At 37.6% G+C, this 13,373-nt stretch overlaps 1 protein-coding gene across 1 annotated transcript; it reads right to left on the bottom strand.

Moving 5' to 3' along the window:
* Positions 1-3,864: 3,864 nt before the first annotated feature.
* On the bottom strand, positions 3,865-9,965 carry pygo1.L (pygopus family PHD finger 1 L homeolog). Its single transcript, XM_018253056.2, has 3 exons — positions 9,688-9,965; positions 5,843-5,925; positions 3,865-5,050 (listed from the first exon to the last, which is right to left on the bottom strand). Exons 1-3 carry the CDS (start codon positions 9,824-9,826, stop codon positions 4,001-4,003), a joined length of 1,272 nt encoding a protein of 423 aa, XP_018108545.1. The 5' UTR covers positions 9,827-9,965; the 3' UTR covers positions 3,865-4,000.
* Between the last annotated feature and the right edge of the window lie 3,408 nt (positions 9,966-13,373).

The raw sequence follows: 13,373 nt of genomic DNA, 5'->3' as shown, positions 1-13,373 counted from the left end.
TTGTTTCCTACTGCTTACAAAAACATCATCATGTGCTTTGGGACCTCCTAATCAGTAATTGGCATACACCAGTATCACCCAGGGAATAGTTAGGGGATTAAAATAATACTAGCTTCCTTAACATAGCTGTACATCTGTTTGAATGCTAGCACTTATGCATAATAGGTGGTTCATTCTGCCCCAAAGAAACAATGTATTCCTTTGAGTACTGAAGGATTTAAAGATATATTTAATGTAAGATCACAACATGTTGCATAGCAACGACCCAGTGTTACCAAGGAATTCAGCTTTAGGAAGGGGTCTAATTAACTCTGTGCAAATGTGACAAAAGCGTCACAAACTAAAAGTGGATTAAAAATGAATTATTGTAGGCAAGAAAAGCTGCTGTACGCTGCAACTCTTGTATGAGTGGAACTACACCCAGTTTTCAGTGTGGGCAAGTCACCATATGCAAGTCCTCTATGCCCTTGTGATCGCCCACATCTGATTTTATATGAGCAATAGGAATAAATGTAACAGCAAAGGTGCAGGTACCATAGGTAATAGACAAAACATTATTTATTTACATTATTTACGTATGTAGTATACAACATTACTAACTGGCTGACCATCACTGATACAGTGGGCCCGGTGGGTCATCCTTACTGATTCAAAGTTTAAGCCTAAACTGTAGGATGGTGTCAGATCGACAGAATGCATCCTATAAGTCAGATGCAATAGCATGGGTGAAAATATAATGGGACTGAAGAAATCTGATGTGTAAACTACATGGAAGATTTGCCATCCAGTACAATAAGCCTGCTAAAATATTAGAAACCACTTAAAATAAAATATTAATGTAACCTGTAATAGTGATCAGAGGAAAACTAAATGCATTTGTTGGCTGAGACCCCTTTAAGTGTATACATGCAAAACAGCATGATTTATGTAAAGGCATACAAATCTATGTACAGGTATGTTATCCAGAACGCTCAAGGCCAGCGGTTTTCCACATAACAGATCTTTCCGTAATTTGGATCTTCATACCTTCAAGTCTACTAGAAAATCATGTAAACATTAAATGAACCCAAAAGGCTGCTTATGCTTCTAATAAGGATTAATTATATCTTAATTTGGATCAAGTACAAGGTACTGTTTTATTTGGATTATTGGATAAAATGGAGTCTATGGGAGATGGCCTTTCTGTACTTCGGAGCTTTCTGGATAATGGGTTCCAGATAAAGGATCTCATACCTGCATTATTACATGAATCTATTTCAAGGAGCATACAAAGAAGTACACATGCTGATATGTCCTGGGGTGGTTAAACTGTTAAACCATAAATGTCTAGCATTATGTAGCCCTTCATACAGTCACTGTAAACGGTTTTTGTAAATTATCATTTTGTTGTTGCACTAAAGATTAATTAAAACAGATCTGGATTAAAAAATCAAAAATAGGTGTGATTCCAACTATAATTTTTAGCAGGCCCAGCTCCCACTGACACAGTTCTATATGAAATTCCACATTTTGCATTTTACTGACTTGCAGTACAGAACACACACACACGTATTTATGTTATATAATGTGATATGTTTAATATGTTTACTTGGTAGGGCCCTTGATACCTTTATTCCCATTAGAGCCCAAGCAAGCAGCTGAACGTATAAGAGGTCACTGAACATCAGACAGTGAGGCTGATTTAATACAGTCTAATACATGAAAGCAAAGGCCTGATTTTTCATAAATAAACCCCAGCATCTTTTTCAGTAATCTACTACTAGCAGAAAGAGATCAAACCAACATTACTACGGTACTTATTTACATAAACGGGATTAACTGCAACAGCACAGTTACCCAGAGCAACCAATCAGAGCTTTGCTTTCACATTCTAACTTGTAGTGGACTGATCAAGTGGCAACTATACTAATACAATGTAGCAGCTATGTAAGTCTATAAGTAACCCTAAAGTGTATTTCCAGAAGTGTTTTAATGAGTGCCATGCAAGTAAACAATACAAATCCAAAAGCAAAAGTAGAATTCAAATTTTATTAAACTGATAAAATATGGTTTTTTTCTTTTTAGCAATGTACTAAATTTTTTAAATACATTTTACTGGGAGAAAAATAAATATGTTTTAGAATGATCCCAACACTTCACAAGAAACCACTAATGAACCCTGTATGATGGGACAGCAAGTAGAAAATATATTCCCAGGTAAATTAGGTTTTATTAAAAAATAATGTGCTCTCTTTCTACCTGAATGTTCTAAGGATGGTAAAGTACTGCTTAACTTACTTACTGCACACTTAACTGAAACAAATCAGAAACAAATCACCAACACAGTTGACTACAAAACCAAATAGTAAACCAAATTCTCTATAGCTGAACAGCCTGTCATGCTTCCCTTCTAAAATTAATCTGCATTGTATTCTAAGATTTCTAAAGCACTCAAACATCAAAGTACATTAAGGCTGATATTAGTGTGGGTGTCTTTCCTCCAACAATTAAATTGCTAGAATATAGCAAAACACATTAGCACATTCTTACAGCCAATGATTACAGCAACATTTGAACAAATCTGTTATATTTAATTTAAAAATAAGTCACTCTGCATCAATATAAAAAAATCACATTCTACACATATTATTCTGATTTGATCTACACCATCCATCAATTAACTAAAGTGCTTATTTAGGCAATGAGACAAAATTGCCCTACTGGGCCTATTTGCAATTAAATACAAAATCAAAACAGATTTTTATAGCTTTAAAAAAAATTCAAGACACTTCATGGTCACATATTCAGCGCCCATTGGGGTGGGGGCATATAGTGCAAAAGTGAAGCAACAAAATCTCTAAGTTGCCTTTGCCTGATTCTTTAAGCATACCCGTAGCTTCATAATCAGTAATGTCCAAATCTCCTTCATTGTATTTTATCTTTCAAAAGCCTGAAGAATGGGTTTTGTACATTTTGGTGTTAAGAATTTTGTAAAATTGATTAAAGCCCAACAATATATTTAACTGTGACCGATGAGTTTCATTAGTTACTTGTTCAGAGTGAATAACTGAGCCAGTGTCTTCATAATGTGCAAAATAAAGAGGAATGGCACTCATCATACACAGCTAAGTGATTTAAAAAAAAAAAATAGTGCAAGGAATTTTACAACATGGAAGGATGGAACACAAAAAATGCTGATGATAAGTGTAGTAGCCAGCAATTTGTTGTCATATCATCACTGATCCGTTTCAGTCGTAACAAGATCGAGTCATTGGTTTTACAGAAATGTAGGAGTGAGATGGTCATGGTCATTTCAGATGTATCCTCTATTTATTCATCTGATTTTATTGTTAAACCATTAAAGTGATGAATGAAAGCTGAATGTATGTGCTCTGTCTATTAAGCTGATAGAATACAAAGAAATATTATGATTCCATCAGTCCTGAGTATCTGTCCGATAAAATGTTTTAATAAAAAACACTACAAGATAGTGTTGGCACGGCTAAATGCTACCAACTGAAGTACATTTAGATAAACATAAACTTGTGTCAAACATAAGACAATATGACACCAACATGCCATATTTTAACGAAAAGTAATATAAGAATGTATGCAAACAGTATTTTTCTGTGCATTTACATACAGTATGAGTGGAGAATTTCATAGTGTTTCTCATTCGGATACAATTACAATAGACTTCAAGTTAATGATACACCTTGCAATTATGAATAAATGTTACTTTTCTGTCTATGAAGAATTACAGACTTGTTTCAAAGGAGGCAGGCAATATAAAAGCCCTTGCTCTTGATATGCACTGATAAAGTGCTCTGTGCACAGAATAAGCAATGTGAGGCCCATGAAAATGACAACCAACAAAAAGTTAAATACAGTACATTTTCCATTTATAAATATCCCACAATAAGCAAATGAGGATCAAGTGAAATAATTTAGTTAACATTGCTTCTAACCTATCTTATTTTATACATTCGCCAAAAAAAAAAAAACAAAGCTTTTTCAGAAGCTATTCAATGGATTTCCTGATATGCACTAACTGTACATCCTTCTTTGCCATACAGGAGTCACAACCCCAAATTGCTGAGGTTTCTGCAGTAAGAAGAGCATAAGCAATCTCAGTCATACCAGTGCAGCTTCGGTGAAACCATTTCTGACAAGACAATTCACACATGATGGCATCTTGAAGGTTACTCACTTCTACAGAACAAATTCCACAGGAGTATAAGAACTCTGAGGGCAAATGGCCACACCTAGAAGAACGAAGAAGCCATCTGTTGCATTTCTCATTGGTGGTTATATTGGCTTTGGATGACTTTGGTACATGAAGCCTGCCTTGGTTTCCAGTAGTCTGACCACCATTTACAACATCAGCACAATCAGAATGGGGATTCTCTGTACAAATCACATGGCTATTATGACTTTTAGAGGGACCAGAATGTATGACTGATTCAAAATCTTGTTTACTGTTTTGAGGAGCAGAGGTTATGTTAGAATTCCGGCCTGATACTGTGGTCTTTAGGTGTATAAGGTGACTTTGTGACTGAGGAAAAGTATGGCATGTTTCCAGCTGCTGATTATTATTCAAAGTGTGACCAGGGTCTCTACTAGAGTTTGACTGAAAAGAGCTATATGTGGTCATGGGGTTAAGGTTCTCATTGCGATTACATCTAAAGTGCTGACCTGGCAGTGTGATAGTCTGACCAACTCCCGCGCTAAAAAACAATTGGTTTTCAAACTTTGAATTTTCCTGTATTCCCATACTGAAAGAGGAAGGTCTTCCAAATGCCATAGCCATGCCATCCTGAGAAAAATGACGTACATGATCTCTGAAAGCATACGGAGTACAAAATCGTGTGGATGATCTAGGTGATGTGTTTTGTGGTATCCCAAAATGACCATAATCCTCAAACCCAACATATCCAGGATTACTAAAAAAGTGGTAAGCCGCAGGAGATGAAATATTGTAGTCATCATCAAAGGGATTGGAAGCTATCAGATGATCTGAGCTTGTGTTGGCTGGTGGAGCATATTCTGAAATAAGTGGAGTCACGGGTGCCTAATGTAAAGAAAGAAGAAAAAAAAAAAGACAGATGTATCAATATATAATAAAAATATTATGAAAAAAATAATAATGATTCCATTATACATGAGTAGATCCCATTGTACTTTATACCTAATTAAAGGAACAGTAACACCAAAAAATTAAAACATCATGTACTGTTGCCCTGCACTGGTAAAACTGATCTGTTTGTTTCAGAAACACTACTATAGTTCATATAAACAAGCTGCTGCGTAGCAATGGTGTTAATTGAAAAAGGCTATATGGCACAGGTTAAATAGTGGATAACTGATAACACCATTATGTTCTACATAGCTTATCTGCTGTGTAACCTGAGCCTTTTCCCATTTGAATGGCTGCCCCCATTGCTACGCAGCAGCTTATTTATATAAACAATAGTAGTGTTTCTAAAGCAAACACACCAGTTTTACCAGTGCAGGGCAACACTGCATTATAGTTGTATTACTTTAAAATACTTTAATATTTTGATGTTACTGTACCTTTAAGTGAGCTGAGCATGTATAAATCAAGAGAAACTAATACTACAATATAGAACCTTTTAGACATGCAGAAGCTTGCTTCCATCTTTATATTTCTAAACCTTGGTGGCATCCACTAAACTACTTTTGGTTTTTGTGTTTCTTTTTAGTATTTGTTACTGTTTGGCAATGTATTGTGTTTGATTTAATTTGTCTATTAGATATTTCTAATTGATGTACTTTTGTGCAAGGGTTGTATTGTCATATATTGGATGCTATGGTTTATGGTTGTAGCTATTCCAATGCTCACCTGTAGGCTAGACTTTCTTTTCTTCTTTTCAGGGCTCCCTTGTAAACCTGGTCTGATTATCCCGTCCAAAACACCATCATCACCTAATGAACAAAAACCCATGAACAAATGCAGGTAGGTATTGAATGTAACTTAGGAAGCATCAATATCAACAAGTTTTCATTTTACTGCAGCAATACTTCAGTAGCTGGGCAACTGCATGCTAGGTGCACCACCCATGCAAAGAAAGTTTCTAGCATCTGTTTACAGTGTCATACAATGCCAGATCCGCCAAGACATATCATTTAAAAATACTATGTATTTTATTTTGTCTAAAATAACTATAAGGTTCTATAAGGATTCTGTATTCTATAACATATCAACAACTCAAGATGTGTTGTTTTCAAGATTTTTTTTTATCCTTTGCATAATATTCTCTAGTGAGGATACAAACCATATCCCAAAATACAGAGTTCTTGGGATCAGTTGGCATGACAACCACAGATGCAACATCATGGTCCCAAAGGTACATGTTGTCTTCAGAGAGCTGTGGCGCAGCAACTAAAGAAATAACGTGTCTCCCAAGCTTGAGTTTGTGCAATGTCAGTAAACAGAATGAGAACCCCAACTAAAGAAATCCCATGTATAAATATACCTTAAATGCATCAACACAAAAAAGCAGATACATATCCTTATCCAAGTTAATCTGAATAAGCAAAAATACATTTATGATGCTAATATAATATCACTTCAAGGATGCTGTAAACTATGTTATATATTTACTTCCTGTTGAACAAATACTATGGGGACATCAAACATTCCACCTCTGCTGCCTCACTGCAGTCTAGCAGTCTATGCAGAAGCCAAACCATGAAGTATGGCAGCCGCCATTGTAGGCTTATCTGAGGCATTCAATGTAAGAACCATAAAGGCTGGTTTTGCCTCCAAAAAGGCTTATTATATCTTAAAGTGGACCCGTCACCCAAACAAAATTATTCCAAACCCTATTTTATCATGTTAGTCAAGCAAAATGAACTTTAATTACACTGTGTAAATTATTTGAATATTGTTTCCATCAGTCTGGGAATTCAAAATTATAGCAACCAGGAAGGAGCCATTTTGTGGACACTGTTATTAAGGCAATCCTTACATAATCTCAGAATCTTGTTTGTGCAACAGGGGACAGGGACCCAATGCCCATCACCATGCACTGGTTACACAATTAAATGGTTAAGAGAGCTGGGGGAATGTGGGGAGAGCGGTGACATCTAGGAAGTGCTGAATGGAAAGTGAAAGTAATTGCTTGCCCCGCCTCTATGCCTAGGCATAGAGGCGGGGTAGGCAATATTTGATTGACAGCTGATATTTTTAAATGAGTTTACAACAGCTATGAATGCTTTATTAAAAAAAAGAAATTGGATTTCATGTTTAATTTAAAAAGGACTTTTATTATACAGATTTTCATGTCTGGGTGACGGGTCCACTTTAATTGGGATCAAGTACAAGGGACTATTTTATTATTACAGAGAAAAAGGGAAATCATTTTTAAAAATGTGGATTATTGGGATAAAATGGAGTCTATAGGAGATGGCCTTTCCATAATTTGGAGTTTTCTGGATAACGGATCCCATACCTGTAATATACCAGAATTCCATAGTATACCATATTTGGCATGTAGAGATTACCATATAAAGTAATGACATGCTGGCAATGTGACTTCTATGTATTATGTTGAGGTTCCACTTGTTCTATTGTGTTTACACTATTCACTTTTAATCCTGTTGTTCTTGGGCGCTTTCCAGCATGGATATTTACATCATAACTTAAAAGGGGATCTAAACTCAAAAAAATTAACTTGAAAAAAAATGAGATTTAAACTAGATTCCATCAGCTGAGAATGCCAAAAAAACTACAGAATTTATGGGTTCCTGCTAGGCAGCAAGATTATCTGCAGCGTGGATGCAAATTACCAGTGTAAAATATGGATGTGTTGCCTCATTGCATTGCTCATTGAGATTCATATGGTGCAAGTGCAGGCAAAGCACACAAAGGAGCGTTGTAAGCAACATCTTCTCAAGGTGGGTGTTCAATTCCAGGCCTGCCTTGTGTCTGTGCAGCCTGTAATTTACACATATGGATTTTGCCAGTGCAAGAAATGCTAGACTTAGGCCAAACAGGATACGAATCACTGCTTAAAGGCATGGTTTACATTTAAAGGGAATCTGTCATCAGAAAACATGTTTTTTTTCAAAACACATCAGTTAATTGTGCTACTCCAGCAGACTTCTGCACTGAAATCCATTTCTCAAAAGAGATTTTTTTATATTCAATTTTGAAATCTGACATGGGGCTAGACATTTTGTCAATTTCCCATCTGCCCCTGGTCATGTGACTTGTGCCTGCACTTTAGGAGAGAAATGCTTTCTGGCAGGCTGCTGTTTTTCCTTCTCAATGTAACTGAATGTGTCTCAGTGGGACATGGGTTTTTACTATTTAGTGCTGTTCTTAGATCTACCAGGCAGCTGTTATCTTGTGTTAGGGAGCTGTTACCTTCCCATTGTTCTTTTGTTTGGTTGCAGTACAGCAGTAAAGAGTGATTGAAGTTTATCAGAGCACAAGTCACATGACCTGGGGCAGCTGGGAAATTGACAATATGTCTAGCCCCATGTCAGATTTCAAAATTGAATATAAAAAAATCTGTTTGCTCTTTTGAGAAACTTCAGTGCAGAATTCTGCTGGAGCAGCACTACTGACTGATTCATTTTGAAAAAAAAAAAACAATTTTCCCATGACAGTATCCCTTTAAGTTAACTTTTAGTATGTTATCTAATGTCCTATTCTTAGCAAGTTTGCAATTGGTCTTTTTTTATAGTTTTTAAATTATTTGTCTTCTTCTGTCTCTTCCAGCTTTATAATGGGGGTCAGGCAAACAAGTATTGCTCTCTAAGGCTACAATTTTATTGTTATTGTTACTTTTTATCACCTAACCTTCTTCTTTTCATTCCCTCTGCTAGTCATATTCTCTTGTTCAAACCACTGCCTGGTTTCTAGGGAAAACTGGACCCTAGCAACAGCCATTGAAATAACAAACGGCAGAGCTGCTGAACAGGAAGCTACATAATTGAAAAAAAACACGAAACATAAACACCAGTTGCGGATTGCCTGAGAATGTCAATGTCTAGGTCATACTAAAAGTTAATTTAAAGGTGAACAACCCCTGTAACAAAATGATCACTTCTTACTGGGAAAGAATTCGTGTAGCGGCTGTCTGTTTCATAAAACACATTAGCAGCTGAAAAGAATGGATCCATCCAACACACTTTTTTCCAGTAGGCAAGCGCGGTGTATGCAAAACACGTACTCAATACCAACACTGTGCATCACGCTCCTCTCCATATGAACTCACAGGATTCTAATGGGACTGTGTCAGGTTACTGACCTGAGCTGATTAATGGAAAGAGCCGATACAGACAGAGGTGTGTGGGGAATGTGTGTAGCAGAAGGAAACACAGGGCCATTTCTTCAGTTCCTTTACAGTATAGATGAGAAGTAATGAAGGGTGCCACCGTGTCAGCCATTAAGTGGCTCATCATTTCTCACTGGGGGTTATTAGCAGTAATGGGCCCATGCTACTGACAGGACAATTAGCAGAGATTAGAGCAAAGTGTATATAGTTAGAGAACCTCCTCTGTGCCCATATTCACAGTCAGGCTTAGTGTGTCTGCCAGTATATATCTAGATATATATATAGTCTCTACTCACACACTGACCCCAGACATTGCCCATGTACCAGCCCTAGCCTAGGCCCCAGCCCTCCCCTCTCTGCCCTACTCACTCCCCTTGTCTGCACACAGTGAGCCGGTTACCTCTCGCTCTCTTATACGGCTCCTTCTTCTGTTGCGAGAACATTCCAAGGACATGGAGTGGGGAGAGCTGTGCCCCGGTAAGTGTCTGTGCTGCTGCCTGACAGCTTCCTTTCCTCCCTCTCCTGCTCTCTCCTCCCATCGGGGAGGGGGAGCTGGAAAGACTTTACAAACTTTGGGAGGAGTGCAGCGATTTCACCTCCCCCGTGTAGTCACCTGGGCTGAGGGAGCGCGGGGAGAGAGGTGGCAGGGAGGCCTGGGGAGTTTACTAAGCAACTCAAATGTAGGTTACCGGGCTCGATGCTTTGGAGATTATTAACACAGCGACAGACACCCCCTCACGTCTGGCAGCTTGTAGGGACACGAGTGTGCCCGCTGTTTCATGTGACGGGGCGGCTGTCAGCTGGCTTTACTCATAGAACGTGCAGGGCGGGAGCGCCATCTAGCGGCGACCGGGGGAACCTGCAACTTTGGAGAATCACACACGTGTTTACCAACCAATGAAGGCCCAATCGAGTTGCTTATCTGAAGTAGTACCACAGAGCTGATTATCTAACGTAGTACCACAGAACTGATTATCTAACGTAGTACCACAGAGCTGATTATCTAACGTAGTACCACAGAACTGATTATCTGAAGTAGTACCACAGAACTGATTATCTAACGTAGTACCACAGAACTGATTATCTGAAGTAGTACCACAGAACTGATTATCTGAAGTAGTACCACAGAACTGATTATCTAACGTAGTACCACAGAACTGATTATCTAACGTAGTACCACAGAACTGATTATCTAACGTAGTACCACAGAACTGATTATCTAACGTAGTACCACAGAACTGATTATCTGAAGTAGTACCACAGAACTGATTATCTAACGTAGTACCACAGAACTGATTATCTAACGTAGTACCACAGAATTGATTATCTAACGTAGTACCACAGAACTGATTATCTGAAGTAGTACCACAGAACTGATTATCTAACGTAGTACCACAGAACTGATTATCTGAAGTAGTACCACAGAACTGATTATCTGAAGTAGTACCACAGAACTGATTATCTAACGTAGTACCACAGAACTGATTATCTAACGTAGTACCACAGAACTGATTATCTAACGTAGTACCACAGAACTGATTATCTAACGTAGTACCACAGAACTGATTATCTAACGTAGTACCACAGAACTGATTATCTGAAGTAGTACCACAGAACTGATTATCTAACGTAGTACCACAGAACTGATTATCTGAAGTAGTACCACAGAACTGATTATCTAACGTAGTACCACAGAACTGATTATCTGAAGTAGTACCACAGAACTGATTATCTGAAGTAGTACCACAGAACTGATTATCTAACATAGTACCACAGAACTGATTATCTAACGTAGTACCACAGAACTGATTATCTAACGTAGTACCACAGAACTGATTATCTAACGTAGTACCACAGAACTGATTATCTGAAGTAGTACCACAGAACTGATTATCTAACGTAGTACCACAGAACTGATTATCTAACGTAGTACCACAGAATTGATTATCTAACGTAGTACCACAGAACTGATTATCTGAAGTAGTACCACAGAACTGATTATCTAACGTAGTACCACAGAACTGATTATCTGAAGTAGTACCACAGAACTGATTATCTGAAGTAGTACCACAGAACTGATTATCTAACGTAGTACCACAGAACTGATTATCTAACGTAGTACCACAGAACTGATTATCTAACGTAGTACCACAGAACTGATTATCTAACGTAGTACCACAGAACTGATTATCTAACGTAGTACCACAGAACTGATTATCTGAAGTAGTACCACAGAACTGATTATCTAACGTAGTACCACAGAACTGATTATCTAACGTAGTACCACAGAACTGATTATCTAACGTAGTACCACAGAACTGATTATCTAACGTAGTACCACAGAACTGATTATCTAACGTAGTACCACAGAACTGATTATCTGAAGTAGTACCACAGAACTGATTATCTGAAGTAGTACCACAGAACTGATTATCTGAAGTAGTACCACAGAACTGATTATCTAACGTAGTACCACAGAACTGATTATCTGAAGTAGTACCACAGAACTGATTATCTGAAGTAGTACCACAGAACTGATTATCTGAAGTAGTGCCACAGAACTGATTATCTGAAGTAGTACCACAGAACTGATTATGTGAAGTAGTACTACAGAGCTGATTATCTAACGTAGTACCACAGAACTGATTATCTGAAGTAGTACCACAGAACTGATTATCTAACGTAGTACCACAGAACTGATTATCTAACGTAGTACCACAGAACTGATTATCTAACGTAGTACCACAGAACTGATTATCTAACGTAGTACCACAGAACTGATTATCTGAAGTAGTACCACAGAACTGATTATCTGAAGTAGTACCACAGAACTGATTATCTGAAGTAGTACCACAGAACTGATTATCTAACGTAGTACCACAGAACTGATTATCTGAAGTAGTACCACAGAACTGATTATCTGAAGTAGTACCACAGAACTGATTATCTGAAGTAGTGCCACAGAACTGATTATCTGAAGTAGTACCACAGAACTGATTATGTGAAGTAGTACTACAGAGCTGATTATCTAACGTAGTACCACAGAACTGATTATCTAACGTAGTACCACAGAACTGATTATCTGAAGTAGTGCCACAGAACTGATTATCTGAAGTAGTACCACAGAACTGATTACCTGAAGTAGTACCACAGAACTGATTATGTGAAGTAGTACTACAGAGCTGATTATCTAACGTAGTACCACAGAACTGATTATCTGAAGTAGTACCACAGAACTGATTACCTGAAGTAGTGCCACAGAACTGATTATCTGAAGTAGTACCACAGAACTGATTATGTGAAGTAGTACTACAGAGCTGATTATCTAACGTAGTACCACAGAACTGATTATCTGAAGTAGTACCACAGAACTGATTATCTAACGTAGTACCACAGAACTGATTATCTGAAGTAGTACCACAGAACTGATTATCTAACGTAGTACCACAGAACTGATTATCTAACGTAGTACCACAGAACTGATTATCTAACGTAGTACCACAGAACTGATTATCTAACGTAGTACCACAGAACTGATTATCTGAAGTAGTACCACAGAACTGATTATCTGAAGTAGTACCACAGAACTGATTATCTGAAGTAGTACCACAGAACTGATTATCTAACGTAGTACCACAGAACTGATTATCTGAAGTAGTACCACAGAACTGATTATCTGAAGTAGTACCACAGAACTGATTATCTGAAGTAGTGCCACAGAACTGATTATCTGAAGTAGTACCACAGAACTGATTATGTGAAGTAGTACTACAGAGCTGATTATCTAACGTAGTACCACAGAACTGATTATCTAACGTAGTACCACAGAACTGATTATCTGAAGTAGTGCCACAGAACTGATTATCTGAAGTAGTACCACAGAACTGATTACCTGAAGTAGTACCACAGAACTGATTATGTGAAGTAGTACTACAGAGCTGATTATCTAACGTAGTACCACAGAACTGATTATCTGAAGTAGTACCACAGAACTGATTACCTGAAGTAGTGCCACAGAACTGATTATCTGAAGTAGTACCACAGAACTGATTATGTGAAGTAGTACTACAGAGCTGATTATCTAAC

The sequence above is a fragment of the Xenopus laevis genome, chromosome 3L (assembly GCF_017654675.1).
Source record: "Xenopus laevis strain J_2021 chromosome 3L, Xenopus_laevis_v10.1, whole genome shotgun sequence".
In the NCBI taxonomy this organism is placed as follows: Eukaryota; Metazoa; Chordata; class Amphibia; order Anura; family Pipidae; genus Xenopus; species Xenopus laevis.
Note: the sequence above shows the minus strand (reverse complement) of the source record. Positions and strands in the feature narration are given on the sequence as shown.

Bases quoted from the DNA above. Each gene is read 5' to 3' on its own strand.
- pygo1.L (XM_018253056.2), bottom strand. From the start codon at position 9,826: ATGGGAGGAGAGAGCAGGAGAGGGAGGAAAGGAAGCTGTCAGGCAGCA. The intron at 5,926-9,687 runs GTAACCGGCTCA...TTTGTTCATTAG, and splicing joins GCCGTATAAGAGAGCGAGAG to GTGATGATGGTGTTTTGGAC. The intron at 5,051-5,842 runs GTGAGCATTGGA...TCTTTACATTAG, and splicing joins AAAGAAAGTCTAGCCTACAG to GCACCCGTGACTCCACTTAT.